At 42.5% G+C, this 20,760-nt stretch overlaps 1 protein-coding gene across 2 annotated transcripts in view; it reads left to right on the forward strand.

Moving 5' to 3' along the window:
• The first annotated feature begins 4,535 nt into the window (after positions 1-4,535).
• Positions 4,536-20,760, forward strand: part of ddx21 (DEAD (Asp-Glu-Ala-Asp) box helicase 21) — a 33,242-nt gene continuing 17,017 nt past the window's right edge. Inside the window, exons 1-5 of one of the 2 annotated variants that reach the window (XM_067421682.1) lie at positions 4,536-4,706; positions 9,912-10,055; positions 15,557-15,694; positions 16,125-16,197; positions 20,505-20,683. In XM_067421682.1, coding sequence (XP_067277783.1) covers positions 4,593-4,706; positions 9,912-10,055; positions 15,557-15,694; positions 16,125-16,197; positions 20,505-20,683 — 648 coding nt within the window. In that variant the 5' untranslated portion in view covers positions 4,536-4,592. The remainder of the gene's footprint in view (positions 4,707-9,911; positions 10,056-15,556; positions 15,695-16,124; positions 16,198-20,504; positions 20,684-20,760) is intronic. The other variant, XM_067421683.1, reaches the window with a different exon arrangement.

The following is a 20,760-nucleotide window of genomic DNA, read 5'->3' on the forward strand; positions in this document are numbered from 1 at the left end:
TAGGACGTGTCTTCACACAATGCGGATGGACCTATGTAAAATACGGGACAAATCGCGTCCGCTATTGCTTTGATACGGGATGCGTCATTTTTCCCGAAAATACGGGACGATTCCGTATTTCACGGGACGGGTGGCAACCCTAGCTAGCGGTGTGTGTGTCAGCCAGAGTTATGGCACACACTGACATGAGAATGGTGTGTTTGGACTTATCTAACTCTAACGGGGGATAAGCGAAAGTGGGTGTGTTCCTTTAAGATGATATTGGACCCACTCTCTTTTATCGTCTCTAATTCAGCTCTTATTATTAAACACATTAGAGTTTATAATATTTTCTTCATTTTTATTGAAAGTAAGTGCCTTTCCAATCTGATATGTGATGGGAAAGGGAGAAGAGCGAAGGCGGATTCGAACCTCTGATCGGTTTCATCAGAGCTTAAAGCCCTCACTACAGCTGCTGTCAATAACACACTGATGTCTGACATTTTCTCTAACACAACCCGACATTTACTAAACAAGGTGATATATCTGTTCTTCATTTAAACGGCATTTAGCCCAGTACAGAGGACACACCCTCATCCCGTGAGTGTTACTGATGCCGGTTTATACATTATTAGATGATACTCGTGTAATCTCACCCTGTTTAACTGCTAATATCATACGGCGTTAATGTATATTTAAATTTAACTTCAGTCTCTGTGATCTGATCACTACACAGATACACATTTATAAGTGATAAATACAGATATAACAGTTTGTGATCCAGACAGCACTGCAAATGCTCTTCTTATTTATTTTCTCTTGTTTCCAGTCCAAATATCGAAATATTCTTAAACCCTACAAGTAAAAAGTTAAATTGCGATATTTTTTCTTGTTTTCTGGGGAAAATATCAAAATACGTTTAATACGATTATTTTTCTCACCCCATTGGCAGATCATTTTGCCTGTTTTAACCAAAAACTTTTGATATTTTTTCCCCAGAAAACAACAATATATGAACAAATATCACATGTCGTTTTACTGATCTAGTAAATGCTTCTTGATTTAAGAATTGTGAGATATTTAGACTGGAAACAAGACACAAGTACTGAGTAAGAAGAGCATTTTTGCAGTGAGTGGTGAATATGAATTCATGTATAGTGCTTTTCACAATATATATTGTTTTAAAGCAGCTTTTTGAAACATCCCAAACGTATATAAATATATCTTCACACTTATGATCGTATGATGGATGTTAACACTGGCTGAAGAATTAATCTGCCCCAGATATTAACAATGTTACAGCACTAATACTCCTTGTACACGTGTATTTTTAAGGTGATTTTTAATTTCTCATCTGTTATTTTGTATTTACTTTTTGTACTTGATTAAAAACCAGACATATTCTTTCTGGATGTGAGTGATTATGAACACTGATATCAGTGAAAGAAACAGAGCTCCCGGTCTGGAGGTAAAGGACTATAGGGGAAAACACTATTGGGAAAATACGGTTAATTCATTAAAAGATGATTATTCTGTCCAACAGCTCGTGTTTTTACATGACGCATTAATCCACAGCCAAACATTCCTGTCCTGCTATGACACCGCGACCCCGGTTATAAGCTGAGCGCAGCAGAAAGCCGTCCTCATCCACTCCTCTGGTGCTCTTCTTTCTCTAACGGACCTGGCAGGAGAAGAGTTTAAAATGGCCGCTCCCGCTCCTCCAGGGAATGGAGAACACGATCAAGACTTTAAAACGCTGCAGAAGTATATCAGAGAATGGTCTCATGAGACGCGCGCCGGAAATTCCACATGTTCTGGGCTTTGTGTGTGTGTGTGTGTGTGTGTGTGTGTGTGTGTGTGTGATGGGTAGGTTTATGGGCTGTGTGTGTGTGTGTGTGTGTGCTTGTTTTTGTGACATATCAGGACAAAAATGTGTATAATAACATGTGTATGACACAGGTATTACAGAAAATGGTGACATATCAGGACATTACCCCATGGCCCCACTTTTCAAAAGGCTTATAAATCACACAGGAGGAGTTTTTATGAGAAAGTAAAAATGCAGAATGTTTCCTGTGATGGGTAGGTTTAGGGGCAGTGTGTGTGTGTGTGTGTGTGTGATGGGTAGGTTTAGGGGCAGTGTGTGTGTGTGTGTGTGTGTGATGGGTAGGTTTAGGGGCAGTGTGTGTGTGTGTGTGTGTGTGTGTGATGGGTAGGTTTAGGGGCAGTGTGTGTGTGTGTGTGTGTGTGATGGGTAGGTTTAGGGGCAGTGTGTGTGTGTGTGTGTGTGTGATGGGTAGGTTTAGGGGCAGTGTGTGTGTGTGTGTGTGTGTGTGTGATGGGTAGGTTTAGGGGCAGTGTGTGTGTGTGTGTGTGTGTGTGATGGGTAGGTTTAGGGGCAGTGTGTGTGTGTGTGTGTGTGTGTGTGTGTGTGTGTGTGTGTGTGTGTGTGTGATGGGTAGGTTTAGGGGCAGTGTGTGTGTGTGTGTGTGTGTGTGTGTGTGTGTGATGGGTAGGTTTAGGGGCAGTGTGTGTGTGTGTGTGTGTGTGTGTGTGTGATGGGTAGGTTTAGGGGCAGTGTGTGTGTGTGTGTGTGTGTGATGGGTAGGTTTAGGGGCAGTGTGTGTGTGTGTGTGTGTGTGTGATGGGTAGGTTTAGGGGCAGTGTGTGTGTGTGTGTGTGTGTGATGGGTAGGTTTAGGGGCAGTGTGTGTGTGTGTGTGTGTGTGTGTGATGGGTAGGTTTAGGGGCAGTGTGTGTGTGTGATGGGTAGGTTTAGGGGCAGTGTGTGTGTGTGTGTGTGTGTGTGTGATGGGTAGGTTTAGGGGCAGTGTGTGTGTGTGATGGGTAGGTTTAGGGGCAGTGTGTGTGTGTGTGTGTGTGTGTGTGTGTGTGTGTGTGTGTGTGTGTGTGTGTGTGTGTGTGTGTGTGTGTGTGTGTGTGTGTGTGTGTGTGTGTGTGTGTGTGTGTGTGATGGGTAGGTTTAGGGGCAGTGTGTGTGTGTGTGTGTGTGTGTGTGTGTGTGTGTGATGGGTAGGTTTAGGGGCAGTGTGTGTGTGTGATGGGTAGGTTTAGGGGCAGTGTGTGTGTGTGATGGGTAGGTTTAGGGGCAGTGTGTGTGTGTGATGGGTAGGTTTAGGGGCAGTGTGTGTGTGTGATGGGTAGGTTTAGGGGCAGTGTGTGTGTGTGATGGGTAGGTTTAGGGGCAGTGTGTGTGTGTGTGTGTGTGTGTGTGTGATGGGTAGGTTTAGGGGCAGTGTGTGTGTGTGTGTGTGTGTGTGTGTGTGTGTGTGTGTGTGTGTGTGTGTGTGTGTGTGTGTGTGTGTGTGTGTGTGTGTGTGTGTGTGTGTGTGTGTGTGTGTGTGTGATGGGTAGGTTTAGGGGCAGGGGCAGTGTGTGTGTGTGTGTGTGTGTGTGTGTGTGTGTGTGTGTGTGTGTGTGTGTGTGTGTGTGTGATGGGTAGGTTTAGGGGCAGGGGCAGTGTGTGTGTGTGTGTGTGTGTGTGTGTGTGTGTGTGTGTGTGTGTGTGTGTGTGTGTGTGTGTGTGTGTGTGTGTGTGTGTGTGTGTGTGTGTGTGTGTGTGTGAAAGAGTCTCTTCTGCTCCTTCATCTGCTCATAACTCCAGTAGAGCAGTGTAATATTCCTCCAGTGTAGATCATCAGTTCTCTGTGTGAATATATAGTAAAGTGTGATCCTTCACTAATCACTCTCATCTGAGACATTTATGATTATTAACAGTGTTGAAAACAGTTTTTGTGTAAACAAAACCACTCAAAGGTTTAGGGTCAGTAAAATAAAATGTTTGATTTGCATTACAGCCTACACGTATATTATATAAGCCAGATATTCTGGATTTTCTAAATAAAATGTAGCAAGGTGCAAAAATTCACTACCATTGAAACTGGATTTTTGTTTATACATTCTTTTTTTGTATTTATTTGCTTAGTTATTTTCTTTGACTATATATATATGTGTGTGTGTGTGTGTGTGTGTGTGTGTGTGTGTGTGTGTGTGTGTGTGTGTGTGTGTGTGTGTGTGTGTGTGTGTGCGTGCGTGCGTGCGTTCGTGCGTGCGTGTGTGCGTGTTTTGTTGTAAGATTGTTTAAGATCTATACATCTTTCTATATTGGATTTTATTTTCTGGTTCTCTTGTGTTTTTTAACCTTTTTTCAATTGTGCTCTTAACAAATAAAGCGTGTGGTTTTTGTCGCGTCTGGCGTTCCGTACAGCGTGGCGCAGTTAAAGCCTCGCACTGACGTTCTAGAGAAGAAATAAACTACACGCGGACCTGTCCGGGGCGGGGTCTTTAAACTCAACCTCCTTCCGATAGGTCAACTACACCGCGGAAGTGTTTTCTGATTGGCCTTCGCCTTTTTTCTAATAACCACTTCAGTCGTTTGCGGGTTTAATCCTAATCGTCTTCATCAGCGATTAATCTATATTACGTTAATAAGCCCGTTTAATAAATTCCTCTCATTACTATGCTTTAAATGACGCGCAGTGTAAACACGGCGCCGCCTACTCGAGCACTGATGTCATCGAGCACTTCCGCTCTGCGCGCGCGTCACTTCCGGGTCTTTCCTTTCGCTCATGTGTGAGTCGCTGCCGGTCGCACATGTCTACCTGCGCCGCCACACCTGAGATGCCGTCGCACCTACAGCCCGAAGCCGAGCCCGACACACCGGTGGAGGAGATGGTGGAGCTGGAGGAGGGTCTGCTGATGCTGAAGGTCCGTCACACACACTACTACACGCGCTTTAGCCGACATTACTACACACACATTAGCCGGATCACAGTAGCCACATCTCTTACTCTCGCTGTCGAGCTTTACTGGGTTATTACACTCAGACAGGTGTGTGTGTGTGTGTGTGTGTGTGTGTGTGTGTGTGTGTGTGTGTGTGTGTGTGTGTGTGTGTGTGTGTGTGTGAGAGAGAGAGAGAGAGAGAGAGAGAGAGAGAGCCCTATGGACACTGACTATAACACGTGTGTGTGTTTTGCTAGTTAGCTGATATGCTAACGGGAAATATTACGTTCTATAATGTTGGAATTACGTTTTTTTCTTCTACATTATTCTGTGTACATGTGTCTGTATGACTGTGCTGTGCTGTCGAAAATTAATCTGGATCAATGATTTATGTATTTGCTGTTGAATCACGAATCAATCTTGAATCAAGGCCAGATCTGCCGGTGTTGTGTGAATGTGCTCCAGATCGCTCTTAAAGAGTGAAGCATGAGGCGGGTTAGAGGAGGCTGATCATGAGGAGCAGCTGTAGGCTTCACTCACATCTAAACACTGACAGAACAACACACACAGTACACAGGTTTAGGCTTCACTCACATCTAAACACTGACAGAACAACACACACAGTACACAGGTTTAGGCTTCACTCACATCTAAACACTGACAGAACATCACACACAGTACACAGGTTTAGGCTTCACTCACATCTAAACACTGACAGAACATCACACACTAAACAGGTTTAGGCTTCACTCGCATCTAAACACTGACAGAACATCACACACTAAACAGGTTTAGGCTTCACTCACATCTAAACACTGACAGAACAACACACACTAAACAGCAGCTCAGGCCTGCGAACCAATGAGGTCTGTTCTGACGCACCATGTGACGTGTGTGTGTGTGTGTGTGTGTGTGTACTTGTTTATATTACATTGACCAAATGTCCCCACGATGTAAAGGATTTATAAACGTACTAAATAGTTTTTTTTGAACTTGTAAAAAAATGTGAACGTTTCCTGTGATGGGTAGTTTTAGGGTGTGTGTGTGTGTGTGTGTGTGTGATGGGTAGGTTTAGGGGCGGTGTGTGTGTGTGTGTGATGGGTAGGTTTAGGGGCGGTGTGTGTGTGTGTCTGTGATGGGTAGGGGCATTGTGTGTGTGTGTGATGGGTAGGGGCATTGTGTGTGTGTGTGATGGGTAGGTTTAGGGGCGGTGTGTGATGGGTAGGGGCATTGTGTGTGTGTGTGATGGGTAGGGGCATTGTGTGTAGGGCTGTCGCGGTAACCGCAATATTGTAAAACCGCGCTATTGACAAGCCAACCGCAGAGGAAGGAAAGCAACCGCAGAAACCGTGGCAACCGCAGTGTTCAGTGTTTTTTTTTTTTTTGGCCTTGTTTTACAATTCATCATGTACATTTGATGTTAAATAAATTAATAATGATACAAGAGTGTTAGCTACTACTGTCATTTTCCCGCGAACTGTTTGTATCCGGTGTTTCGTTTATTTTGAATAGGCCTACTGAAACGATGGCAGACGCTCTTGTCCCAAAACCTAACTCCACGTCGCTAGTTTGGGAACATTTCGGCTTTCAGCCCAATGAAAAAGGCGAGCCAGCGAATTTAGATGAGCCGATATGCAAAATTTGCAGCAAAAAGGTTCCTGTGACACGCGGCAATACATCTAATTTGAGGCGTCATCTCGCCAACTGTCATCCAGCCGTTGAAGCGCAGCTGCCCCCTCAAGCATCAGGTCGCGGCGCAACTTCAAAAAGAACAGCTGAGGCCGGTACCAGCCGACAGTTAGGAGTAGCTGAAGCCTTTGCAAAATCTGTAAAATACAGCCGTGAAAGTAACAGGCATAGATGCCTTACAGCCGCTGTTACGCAATATCTAGTTCAGGAGATGGTTCCGTTCAACACGGTGGAGAAACCAGCATTCAAATCAATGCTTCAACAATTTGACAAGCAATACGAGTTGCCGGGCAAAACATACTTTTCAGAAACTGCTGTGCCGAAAATGTACAGCACGGTAAAGACATCGATCAAAAGCGAGCTTATGAATGTCGACTACTTTTCTGCCACAACCGATATGTGGTCAAGTGTCAATATGACTCCTTATATGAGTCTAACGGTTCATTATCTCAGCAAGGAATGGACTCTGAAATCACGCTGCCTCGAAACGGTGTTTATGCCCGAAAACCACACATCCGACAATATTTCCGATGCTCTTCGGCACGCATTTGAAGAGTGGTCCCTGGATGAGAAGAAGCTGGCCTGTATCACTACAGACAACGGGGCCAACATCGTTGCAGCAGTCAAAAAGTTGAACTGGCCATGGCTGAACTGCTTTGGTCACAATTTACATTTGGCAGTTACAAATGCAATGGCAAGCGTCAAGGACCGCACAGCCCGAGCAATGGGCCTGTGTCACACATTGGTCAGTACATTTTCTCAGAGCTGGTTGAAGAGAAGAGATCTAGCAAAAGCTCAAGCGGAACTTCAAATTCCTCAGCATGGCCTCATACTGGTAAGTTATAAAATGTAATCTAAATGCTAACTTATTGATTATGTCAGGCAAAAAATACAAATGTAATTAGGCTATATGAATTAAATTATAAAAAATAAACAATATCTATAGCCTACTGTCAATAGGCTACTTCTGTTGCTGGATTAAATTTTTTTTTTTCGTTTAAAATAAATGTTTTACAAAATAAAAAAACGAAAATTACATTAAAAGGTCAGATATAGCCTATATAAATTAGGCTAATTGCAGCTCCAATTTAACGTCCATATCAGTCTGTGCACATTTAAAGAACATGCATTCTTTTGCAGTCAGGATAATTTAAATGTATTTTTTGTTTAGTAAAATATATATATTGAAACGAATAAATAGCCTAATTTAAAATGTAGCCATATAATTTATTTTGGTAAGCTAATTATAGGCTAGTAGATCGTTGCCATTGGCTAATTTCTAGGCTATTCAACGTTCCTTTCTATTCAACTTTGTTCAGGACTGCGCTACGAGATGGGGCACCAAACAGAAAATGGTGGAAAGAGTTTTGGAGCAAATCCCGGCTATCAGAAGAGTTCTGGATGACCGGAGACACCATCATCTAAATCCAAGCTGGCAGGACATCGCTGTCCTTGAGTCCGTGAATGCAGCTCTTAAACCCGCGGCTGAGTTTACGGATCTGCTGTCTGGTGAAAGCTACGTTACAGTGTCTTCTGTCAAACCCGTCCTGAAACTCCTGACAGAAGATGTGCTTAAACCATCAAGCGAGGATACGACCTTAACATCGGACATAAAGCACAAAATGTGTAGTGTTCTACAGGGGAAGTATGAACCAGCTGCTTTAAAAAAACTTTTGGCAAAGGCCAGTTTTTTAGATCCTCGATATAGGGACGATTATATCAATGATACGGAGACAAAATCCGCTATCATCGAAGAGATGGTGGAGGACGAAGAGACCTCTGCAAGTGCGTCAGTGGTTGGAGACGAAGGGCAAGTGGAGGTGCCACCTGCAGCAAAGAAAAAGACTCTTGGAGACTTACTGAAGTCACGGACAACCTCCGCGTCAGCGCCCATACCAAAGAGAGCGCGAGCAGATAACGAGCTCAGCCGCTATCTGCATGAGGAGTGCATCGACGCCAACGCAAATCCACTGTCCTGGTGGCGCGATAATCAGTATAGATTCCCGCTACTGTCCAAAGTCGCGCGCAAATATATGTGTATTTGTGCAACGAGCACACCGTCAGAAAGAGTTTTCAGTGCCGCGGGGAATATCGTTACCCCCATGCGATCCTCCCTGAAACCGCATAAAGTCAATATGTTAGTTTTCTTAGCGCGAAACAAAGACATGATCCAGGTCTAAATCACTTTCGTTTACGCTTGAGTAATATTTTCGTTTGTTCTCTGTATTTTCACATGGTTTTGTTTTCACACGTTGTTTTAATTCTTTCGTTTTTCAAAATGGAACATGCATTTTCTTCTTTTCATGTGATACGTTAAAATTATTTGATTTCTTTTATTTTTTTTAAATGGAAAAAGGCATGTTCTTGTTGCTGTTTTGCATTTAACAATAAAAAAAAACTGTTTTAAAACGTGTCTCTTTGTCAGTTAAAAAGCAACAATTTATGCTACATAATAACATACAGGATAAATTAGGTTTCTAAAAAAATAATAAATAAATAAATAAACGGCGGTAAAACCACATACCGCGCTATTGAGCCACCCATAATAACCGCGAGGTAAATTTCCTAACCGCGACAGCCCTAATTGTGTGTGTGTGTGATGGGTAGGTTTAGGGGCGGTGTGTGATGGGTAGGGGCATTGTGTGTGTGTGTGATGGGTAGGTTTAGGGGCGGTGTGTGTGTGTGTGATGGGTAGGGGCATTGTGTGTGTGTGTGATGGGTAGGGGCATTGTGTGTGTGATGGGTAGGGGCATTGTGTGTGTGTGTGATGGGTAGGTTTAGGGGCTGTGTGTGTGTATCGTTCAGCCCAGAGAGCCTCAGATGCTCCTCCTCTTATCCCCCTGTGTGTGTGTGTGTGATGGGTAGGTTTAGGGGCTGTGTGTGTGTATCGTTCAGCCCAGAGAGCCTCAGATGCTCCTCCTCTTATCCCCCTGTGTGTGTGTGTGTGATGGGTAGGTTTAGGGGCTGTGTGTGTGTATCGTTCAGCCCAGAGAGCCTCAGATGCTCCTCCTCTTATCCCCCTGTGTGTGTGTGTGTGATGGGTAGGTTTAGGGGCTGTGTGTGTGTATCGTTCAGCCCAGAGAGCCTCAGATGCTCCTCCTCTTATCCCCCTGTGTGTGTGTGTGTGATGGGTAGGTTTAGGGGCTGTGTGTGTGTATCGTTCAGCCCAGAGAGCCTCAGATGCTCCTCCTCTTATCCCCCTGTGTGTGTGTGTGTGATGGGTAGGTTTAGGGGCTGTGTGTGTGTATCGTTCAGCCCAGAGAGCCTCAGATGCTCCTCCTCTTATCCCCCTGTGTGTGTGTGTGTGATGGGTAGGTTTAGGGGCTGTGTGTGTGTATCGTTCAGCCCAGAGAGCCTCAGATGCTCCTCCTCTTATCCCCCTGTGTGTGTGTGTGTGTGATGGGTAGGTTTAGGGGCTGTGTGTGTGTATCGTTCAGCCCAGAGAGCCTCAGATGCTCCTCCTCTTATCCCCCTGTGTGTGTGTGTGTGATGTTCCTCCAGAAGAAGAAGAAGAAGAAGCTGAAGCAGAATGTGTCTGCAGAGCCAGATGTGTGTGAGTCTCCGGCTCCTAAAAAGAGGAAGCGTGAGAAGATGCCCACGGAGTCTCCGGACGCCAACGGGAACACGGACGACCTCCAGATCAAGGTGAGGCTCCGCCAGACCCGTCCGCATGTCCCCGTTTCTCAGAGCCGGTTCACTATTACCGCTGTGAAGGAGAGAACATATGGTGTGTGTGCCGGAGGCGGCCTACTTATCATCTCAGACTTATTACAAAAAATGAACAATGTCTAAAAGCTGATATGACGAGGTGTACAGAAAACAAGATAAAGAACACAGGAACAAAAACCCAGAAGTGTTTATAAAGCCCCGTTTCCACCAAAATTACCCGGAACAATTTGTACCAGGAACTTTTCTCCCCCCCAGACCTGCAGCTGTCTGCGTTTCCACCGCGATCTAAAGTACAGAGAAGATTAGGCAGATTAGTCCGGTGATGTAGGACTGCACGCGACTGCTCCTCCAAATCAGTGACGGACAGTAATCATTTTTAAGTGTACCGATTGAAAGATTTAGTGAACTGTTTACATGAGACGTTATCTAAACCGATCTGGTGTTTACATGTGATGACTTTCAATCGCTATCATTTTGTCACATGCAGTTTGTCTGCCGCACCAAAAATGTCTCCGCTGTTTTCTCCAGCAGCTGGAGTGTGTTAACTGTAGCCATAGCAACTCTTAACGGCCACCAGGACTAATACAGTATTATTTATAGCTATTTATTGTAAAGTGTAATAATCATCTCAGAAAAAAAATTCTTCTGTCAGGCGCAGTTAAAGTAAAAACTGCCTGGGGCAATATACGCTGTGTCATTACTCCAACATTATCTTCATAACTTACGAAATAAAAAGTTTACCCCTCAGAAAAATGAGCTTTCCTCTCTCGTCAACATGAGCGCGGCGCGCGCCGTCACGTCATGTAAGGACACACACTTAAAGTAATCGGTCAGGTCGTTTACATGGTGAAAAAAAATGAATAATGAGTATGGAAGAGATTCAAGCTGTGCTGCTTTTGCTGGTTATGTATAGGTTTACTAAAGAGGTAATTAACAACGACAGAAAAGAGCACTAATATGCAGATTCAGCAGCATGCAGCATATTCAGAAAGCTTGTAAAGCTAGATTTAAAATGACAGTGTATATTATTATCAGCTATTACGGACATTGAACGTGAGATGGCTGAGACGACCGCGCGCCATCAGACAGAGAGCAAGACTGATATTTACTGAACGCAGAACGAACCTCGCAAAAGACTTTTAAAAATGCCTGTTGAACTAAAATGCTGCGTGAGCTCAACCAATCAGCACGTTCAGCGCCCAAGTCCCGCCCTCGAAAGTTCCTGAACTTTGAAAAAGTACTACCTCGCGAGCAGGGCCGTTTGGAGGGGGAAATATTTACCTGGAACTTCATTTAGACCCTGGTTCCTGCGGTCTAAACACACCGAGTACCACCCAAAGTTCCTGGTTCCTGGGTAAAGTTCCTGTGGTGGAAACGGGGCTTAAGATGTGGACCCAAAAAAACGAGTGTTTAAGGACACAGAAGTAGACACAGGCACTAGAGTCAGAGCGGGGCGTGTTATATTACACTGAGACCTACACACACTGGAGCAGAACGTCATCAGAGACAGGAAATATCAGATATAACACTGACATCTGGATAAATGTTTACAGCACACGTAGTAGAGCTGGGTGGTATGGAGCAAAACATATATCTCTATCTTAACAGGAAAAATAACCCCCTAAAAACTACAGCAACAGCAAATGTGCCAAACACACAAATGGGATATTAATAAACTGATTTTCTCATAACACCACTTCCTGTTAAATTTGTACCAAAATTCAAACAGTAGATGTTGCGCTCTTTACTAAAGCGCCTCATCATGCGGATCATGTACACGAGCCGATATTCACTTCTTTTCCAGTTACAGAACGAAATAAGAACGTCAGAAGGTAGACTATATGCAGGGATGGAAATTAACTTTTTTGTCCACCGGCCACTGTGGCTGGTGGATTTCATAATCTACCAGCCACTTTCTTGTTTTTAACCGACAATGTGTAACTGCACGTGAAAATTAATACTACAAGCTCTAAACTACTTAAGCTGTTCATTTAATCTCAAATCTCAATGAAATACTGACATTTTCTCTCTCTAATACACACACAAACCATGAACTGATAAACATTTCATTAAATGAGTAGGGCTCTGTGTGCTCTCTCTTTTTTTTTTTTTTCTTTACCTGGATGTGGCATTTGGATGATTTGTGGTCTTTTATGGCTTCCAGTTTTAGGTTTTTAGTACCAACAATGAAACTAATAGTTTTGGCATCTCCTGAAGCGTGCTGACGACACACCGAGCAGAACATTGTCAGTAGGGATGCATCGAAATAAAAATTATTGGCTGAAACCGAAGCACTAAAAGAAATTATGCCAATTATCCATTGCATTTATGGCTAATGCTATGACTGAGTAACTTTACTAAAAATCAAGGCATTGCGATTACATTAATTAATATTAAAGTTTCAAATAATAAATCAGTTACAAATTATGCAAATATTTATTTAGCACATTGCAACAACCCACAGTATAAAATAAAATTCAAACTAAAATGTTTAACTCGACCTCACTCATGTGTACATTAAATAATAATGTACAGGTCTACTGGCCTGCAGAAAGGTACAGAAATTGAATAAAGTAATCAAATGTAAAATAACTGCATATTTAACTGTTTAAATAAAAGATTAATCCTTAATAAACTTACAAAAGCTATTCAAGAGCAGTGAGTGATGTCCTTATGTTTGACATTAAACAGAGTAAAGGCGACTGCCCCTTTAAGACCTAATAGAGGGATATGCTCTTCTTTCTCGACTGTATAAAGTTCACTTAAGGCATATTCAGACTATGTCTGCTAGAATACTCATCAAGATGAACATGTTGGCATACTGTTTGTGCAAGTTTGTCTGTTTAAGCACAAGACTTGAAAGAGAACTCAATATTTGCGCGCCGTGAGACGGGTGCGCGCTTCCGGATGACAGTGACAGCTCTCAGCGCGAGCGCGAGTTCTTATTCGCGTCTTCTGGCACTACATCCGGGTAATGACGGCGAAAACGACTGGTGCACTGCATGCACTGAACACAGTTTATAAAGAGGGGAAACAGTATGCTATTTTTATTTACCCGCCACGGTGGCCGGTAGGTGAAGCGAGTTTACCCGCCACAACTCAAAATCAGCCGCATTTGGCTGGTGGCGGTGCTAATTTCCATCCCTGACTATATGATACAGCACAACTCACAGAAGAGCGCTGCGTCTCAGGACACCCGGGAGGTCTCGTGTTTCCCTCTTGGTTTAAACATGAATAGACCTGTTCATCATAACCCCGTAATGAAGCTGACTAAATAATAATAATGATGATATTGCAATCATTTCGAAATATGCGATCTTTTTGACATTTTAACCTAAAACCATGCGATCAGTTAGACACATCATAAACTGGCAGGATTGTGACCGCGTCTCGCACCAGTAGTGTCAGTCACCTGACTGCGGGTGAAACCTGCGATTTGAACTATGATGAACATTAATATTACTTTATGAATTTTAGCAAGCAGTTGTGTTAGAAGGAGAATCATGGTCTCTAAACTGAGTATTGAATAACGCGCGCTGGTCAACATGATAACTAATCCTCACCTGGTTGCGGACGCCGCCGTGTTCAATGAGACGACACACGAGGGGCGGGGGAACAAGCACAGAGAAGGCAAACAAGCAAAGTGGCGGAATCAGAATTAAATATAAACAACCTATCGATATATACGATATGTCCAAATTAGGGATGCACGATATTAACATCGGAATCGGCCGATAAACGCTTAAAATATAAAAATCAGCATCGGCCGATATGAAAACATTATGCCGATATGCCTTGCCGATATGATAACGTGTTGATATGCGCCTGCAATAACTCACGTGTGCGAGGAGTGCTACAGCGATGAGACCATGTCAGCACTGCGGTCATTCTTCAAGTGAAAACAAGAAAATACATTACATGTACAGTGATTTATATTGACTGTTTTTAAAGGCTGCCTTTAATTTCTGAATGCACGTGACCGTCAGCAGCAGATTTGCCACGTTTTCACAACAACTAGACCAAAACTCTAAACAAGCCCAGTCGCGTCTCCCCACTCTCTAGCGCGTGCGGCAGCCTCCACAGCAGCAGAAGCTCCTCCAGGTCCTAGTGCCCTCCAGCTAGACCGCTATATATTAAATATATTAATAATATATTGTAGAAACGGCCGTATATATGTTGGCGTAAGATTAAGCTTACACTCCTCTCACCGCCTGATTGATGAAGCTGTGCGCACCTCTGCAGTCCAGGTGTACGCAATACTTGCCCTTGATAAATGCGGCGGCTGAAACCGATCGTCATTAGAATAACACGCCCCTATATATTCAAGTCTCCGCCTCCCCCACGCCCTCATTTTACACCATGGACACACAGAAGACGGCAAAGTGGAGATTGGGCGCGTCTCAATCCTCTCACTACTCCACTAGTCAGGGCACTGATTAGGACATACTCCCTGATCAGCGCCCTCACTAGTGGACTAGTGAGATGATTGAGACGCGCCCATCGAGACCATCACCAGGGAAGTGGGAAAAAGCGAAATAGTTTTATCTGGGAGTTTAAAGAGTGGGATTAAAGGCACCTACAAAAACAAAATATGGACCCAATCACGAGTTCTGTTAATAATGTGGAGGTTGAGAAGCGCACTCCAGCTGTTTAAAGCTGTTTGGATGAGAAATGATCACAATAATATATTACATCGCATGTATTGGGGTGTACGACAGTGATGATGATGTGATGTGGAGGACCATTCATTCACATTAATAACTACATGACAATTTGTAAGATTCGTATGATTTTTATTATTAATGACGCTTAGTTATTTAGAAGAATAATGTCATTATTATTTATTTTATTATTATTATTTAAAAGAAGAAGGTCATTTTTATTATTTCATCAGTCTGCATTATTTTCAGTCCCAGTGCGTGCGCAGCTGCCGGGCCTAACCCTGAGCCGTCAGGTAAAGCGCACCGGCTCAACTGGAGGAATACATATGCCTACAAATCAAACGCTTTGGTATAGTCACACAAATTAAACACTGAAGTCTATGTTGCACAAAAATAAACACTGAAGTTTATAATTATTATGTTGTTGTTGTTTTTACAGTGGGTCATATAGCATATCTTTGTCAGTGCGTTTTGTGGTGTAAGGAATAGTTTTTCTGCGCATTTCCACACTAACTCAAACGTGCGTACACCACCTGCGTGCCGTACGCCAACGTCCATACTGATAAATCTCAAAGTCACCGTGGGTTTGGGTGTACGCTGGAAATTTGGTGCACGCACTTTTGATAAATGAGGGCCAATTGAGTGCCAGGATCCCAAAACTGAGCCATTCTTCTGCTGAAGCTTCTCGTCTTATTGCCTGTGTCCACTTTGCAACTCAAAATGGACCCTAAAAAACGAGCGTTTAAAGAGACAATTTTTTATTCTGTGTAATAAATATGTGTGGTTTACGTGTCGTGTGCTGAAACCTCTGTGCAGCTGAAGAAGAAAAAGAAGACAAAGGTGGAGGCGGAGGTGGAGGCGGAGGCGGAGGCGAATGGTGCAGACACGACTGAACACACTCCAGCAAACACACCCGGACCATCCAGCGAGGACTCGGACAGCGACCCTGAGAAGGTGTGTGTGTGTGAGTGTTTGTGAGAGAGAGATGGGTAGGTTTAGGGGCAGGGGCTGTGTGTGTGTGTGTGTGTGTGTGTGTGTGTGTGTGTGAGTGTGTGAGAGAGAGATGGGTAGGTTTAGGGGCAGGGGCTGTGTGTGTGTGTGTGTGTGTGTGTGTGTGTGTGTGTGTGTGTGAGAGAGAGATGGGTAGGTTTAGGGGCAGGGGCTGTGTGTGTGTGTGTGTGAGTGTGTGAGAGAGAGATGGGTAGGTTTAGGGGCAGGGGCTGTGTGTGTGTGTGTGTGTGTGTGTGTGTGTGTGTGTGTGTGTGTGTGTGTGTGAGAGAGAGATGGGTAGGTTTAGGGGCAGGGGCTGTGTGTGTGGTGTGTGTGTGTGTGTGTGTGTGTGTGGTGTGTGTGAGCGAGCTGATGCCTGTGCTTGTGTTCATAGGAGACTCCGGAGCAGAAAGAAGGAGCCTTTTCCAACTTCAGGATCTCCCCGAACACCATCAAACTGCTGCAGGGTAACACTACTCATAATCACACCAACATGTCCCATCTTTCCCTGCAGTCACTCTAACCATGGTATTGTGGCGGAAATGTGGGATTTTCATATAGCAAGTTGTTGTATTAATAAAGTAGACGTGTATTAAAGGAATAATGGGATGTAATCAATAATTTTTGCGATAACTGTTATTATGCTAAACCAGGGCTCGACATTAACGCATGTCCAGGACGGATATTAAATGATTCTGTATTCATTAGTGGAAGTGGCGATCGATCGTGGATAATAGTGTAATATATAATCAACTGAAGGTGGCGCTGTTGACGCTCTCGCATCTCGAGGAGAAATCACAACACATGAGACACTGAGAAATCCAGTTAACCTGATAACCGTCACGAGGACGAGGACGTGCTGAAGCGCTCTTTGCTTAAATTAGCTCAAAATTACTATCAGATGTAAGTAATTACCTTGACAAACTATACATCATTAAAAAGATCTAAGACTAAAGTTTAATTTTGTTACCTCTGTTTTATTCTCAAAGTCTTATAGTGACCGTAATGTGTTAATATGTGCCAGGAGTTATGAATATGATCTTGGGCGTCGCTACCTTTTGATTGTAATATGCGCGTCATTTGCTCCCATTCATAAAAAACTCTTCTCTGGTCGTCATGAAGACACTCGACAAAACAACTTCCCTCAGGGCTTTTACTTCAAATGTGTGCAGATGTGGAGTAATATTGATAGATTCTCACACGTTTGAGTCAAATTTCTATACAGAGAAGTATTATTTATTCAATCTTTATCCAAAATCCGCGGATGTGTGATTATGAGCGCAGTAGGCTGTGATATGCTGTGTTTTCAATTCATTCTGGCAGCCGGAGGGCGCTGGAAAGCTGTACTACTGAAAATTCACCCCATGTGGAACACATGAAGAACAGACACACCATGTGACATTCAGGAAGTATCTGACATATCCCATAGACAGTATCCACACAGCTCCCTGGGATCGTCGGATCGCTATTTTATGCAGATAGACACGTTTTAAGACCATAAACACACAATCGCGGCAATATATGGTTGGTCTGTGTTCTTTATGCCATGTTGGGTGGTTTCATAATAGATGATATTTATAATGCAATGCTATTCCACATAGCTTTTAGCATTGTATATTTTCTGTCAGATTTTTTGACCCGAAGCTACATGAGATCACATATTGTTATATAAAACACTCTACATATAAATTATAAAGTGATATGAAGCAAGTTTTGAATAAAACATGATTTTAATCGTATAAATTGGTGTTTTGCTTGTGTGCTAAGCTAACATGCTAGCTTGCCCTAGATGCACCTGCCACTGAGTAAATACTTTATTTTTATGAACATTTTCTAAATGTAAAACTACTGAAATGCTTATTTGGACGAAATGCATTCAATAGAGTCTCAGTAAGGGTAAAGTGAGAGGTTTGATTTAGAAATGAGGTTTGAATAGAACAGTTTGAATAGAGAATCGTTAGTAATTATAATGCAGACAAAAGAATAATAATTAGAGCCATAACCAGTCCGCAGAAGTGTGAATGCCGGGGAGACAAACTGAATGGGGCAGTTTGCACCTCTAAACAATAGAGGCAATACAGCGACTGAAAGCTGAGAAGATGTGGCAATAAACATCAGTTGATATTTCAGCGATATCTCAAAATAAAATCACATGAAACGATCTTGTAAAACGTTTAATAAAATGCAGAGTTTTAGACTGATCATCTTCAGATCTGAAATATAACATGGTCAGACTTGTGGCTTTAGCTGTAGTGCATTTCTAGATTTCTCCAAGGCCCACTTCAATTTTATTTTCATAAAGATATTTCATACAAATACATTTCTAATAACTTTACAAAACTTTGAAGCTTATTATAGCTTTTTTTTATTATAAAAAATATTATCATTTTGACTTTACAGTAAACTGCTAGGTGTCTGCTTTCAAATGAGACCATAATTATGCTTTTAGTGCAAAGGATTCACAAACTGTATTTGTTTTAGTCTGAGTACATTTCTTAGGATTTTTTCAAAATTTGGAAATCAGCTTAACAGGTTAAACAACATCACACAACTAAGAGTGTTTTCCTGAACACCATCACGACTGAAAATCACACTGATTTCATATGACCGCTCATTAGACAATTAATTAACATAAATCACTTACATTTTAGACGCAGTATTAACCGTTTTTGTTCTATTTCAGCAGTGAAAATAGATCACCGCAGAGCCATAATGCCTCTTACTCTTAATGCCTCAGTGTGTGTTACTGAACGGTTCAGTGTTTGAATGAATCGGTTGAATCAAAGATTCAATAACCTGTTCGTAAACGACTCCCCCATACTTGAATGAATCGTTTGGATGAATCGACTCAATGACTCGCTCATTAAGACTCACCTCCTGCCACCTACTGGAGGTTTAGTTTCATGTTTAAACGTACTTTTCAACATTTCTTATTTGTTTATTCAAAAAGACAACGCTCATGCAGTTGTATTTTTTCAGTGTAAAATATTTAATTAGATTGGTGACAATCGTGTCTTATTCTAATTTTATGTAGAGCTCAAATTTATGAATATAATATGAAAACTGAAGCATAGCCTATATTTAATAAGATTAGAGGGAAATGCTCTTTCTAAAAGGTAAAAATATCACAAATGTGCAGATTTAAATATGCCAAAGCTGATTAAACACTGGTGAGAATATTGCTTCAGAATAAAGCATATATACAATATGCGCGCACACAAAAAAACTTTTATCACTATACATTTTTTACATTATAATCAGCTTCATCTTGAATGTCGTGTGTATTATCTCAAGCACATCTGTGTTAGCATCTGACGTTAAACCCATACTGAACCTGTACATTTACAATAAATGGCTAAAGGAGTGGACCGAATGTGTAAATAACTAATTATAAGAGGTTAAATCAGGGAGTTATTATTCTGAAAACAGATATGAGCAGGTTGTGTATACGAGATGCCGAATTGGACGTTCAAGACTCACTCATATGAGAGGGAAGAGGAACCGGTTTGAGATTTGTGTAAGAATTTCACGAGTGTAAAATATATTTTAATAGAAAGTCCTTTTTAAAGTAATATTAGACCACGGTTTTATTCAGAAAACACTAATGATATTTTTAAAAGGTTTCTCTTGGAGTAATTCCTGATTTTGTATAGTGATTGTTTTTAAGATAAAATTGTTACGTTACTGAAGTGCAGTGTTGGGTAAGTTACTCTAAAAAAGTATTAGATTACTAATTACTTTCCAAATCCTATATCACACTCGAGTTAAGCCATTCAAGAATAGATAGGAAACAGCTCTTTTAATTCATTAAATACAGAATATAAAACTACATAAATTATTCTTATTAACTGACCAAATATTAAAAATGAAGGATACATACAAATAAATAAAGTTAGACTTTAAATTTGAATGTTAATTCCACTTATATATATATATAACTGTTCTACAGTCTACACATGGTATTTAGTTCAATTACTTGTGAAGTAACTGTAATTAAATTACACAAAAAAAGAGTAATCCCTTACTTTTTACTTTTTCAAGGGAAAAGTAATTAAATTACAGTAACTAATTACTTAATCCCCTTTCCCACTGCGATTCCGGCAAATACACGGATAATGTGACCCGGCATTTGTTCCCGGGCCGCTAGATTTTGTCCATTCACACTGCCAGCGAAATACCGTAATATGTGCGCTTTCACACACAACCCGTAACGGTCCCGGGTCGAGTTGACACGTGACATCCTGATGTGACGTATAACGGCGAGCGATCTCAGCTTCAGCGCGGATAGTAAGGAGCTCCGTGGTCTTGACTTGTGTCCAGTTTGCGCTCATTTCTGCTTGTTTAATTTTAGTTTCTTTTGTATACGAACACTCTCTGCGTTTAAAACACCGACGAGCTCTTCTGGCACTGCAGGGGTGTGTTATTGAAGAAACAAGCTCTAGGAGTCGCACGATAACTACGCACACGCTGCGGCATTAGTTACGGCTTTTGTTCACACAGCGCTCGTCCCGGGTCGAACCCCGCAATGTTACTAGAGCCCCGACCCGGGTCGAATTCGGTAATCAATCCCGGGACGTGGTGCTTTCACACAGAAGGCGACCCGGCAATGCTCCGGGAATATCGCGGGTCCGACGTGCAGTGTCAAAGGGGCTTAAGTAACTAGTTTCACCCAACATTGCTGACGTGACTCCGCTGATTGCCATGAATATAGCCATTGCTGCGGATATGGCATTAAATCATAAATAAATGACGTCCGTGTTTTTGTGTTTTGTAGCGCGTGGAGTTTCATATCTCTTTGACATCCAAGTGAAGACCTTTAACGCGGTGTATGATGGGAAAGACCTGATTGGCCAGGCCAGAACCGGCACAGGAAAGACGTTCTCATTCGCCGTTCCTCTGGTGGAGAAGCTGCAGTCCGCAGTGGATGAGCGGAAGAGAGGCCGCTCGCCGAAGGTATGGGTGCAGTGCATTATGGGTCCTGCTGTGAAGATGCCAGGGCCTATACGGTCCACATGGGGAAGTGTTTTTAG

The sequence above is a fragment of the Pseudorasbora parva genome, chromosome 17, assembly GCF_024679245.1.
Source record: "Pseudorasbora parva isolate DD20220531a chromosome 17, ASM2467924v1, whole genome shotgun sequence".
Classification (NCBI taxonomy): Eukaryota; Metazoa; Chordata; class Actinopteri; order Cypriniformes; family Gobionidae; genus Pseudorasbora; species Pseudorasbora parva.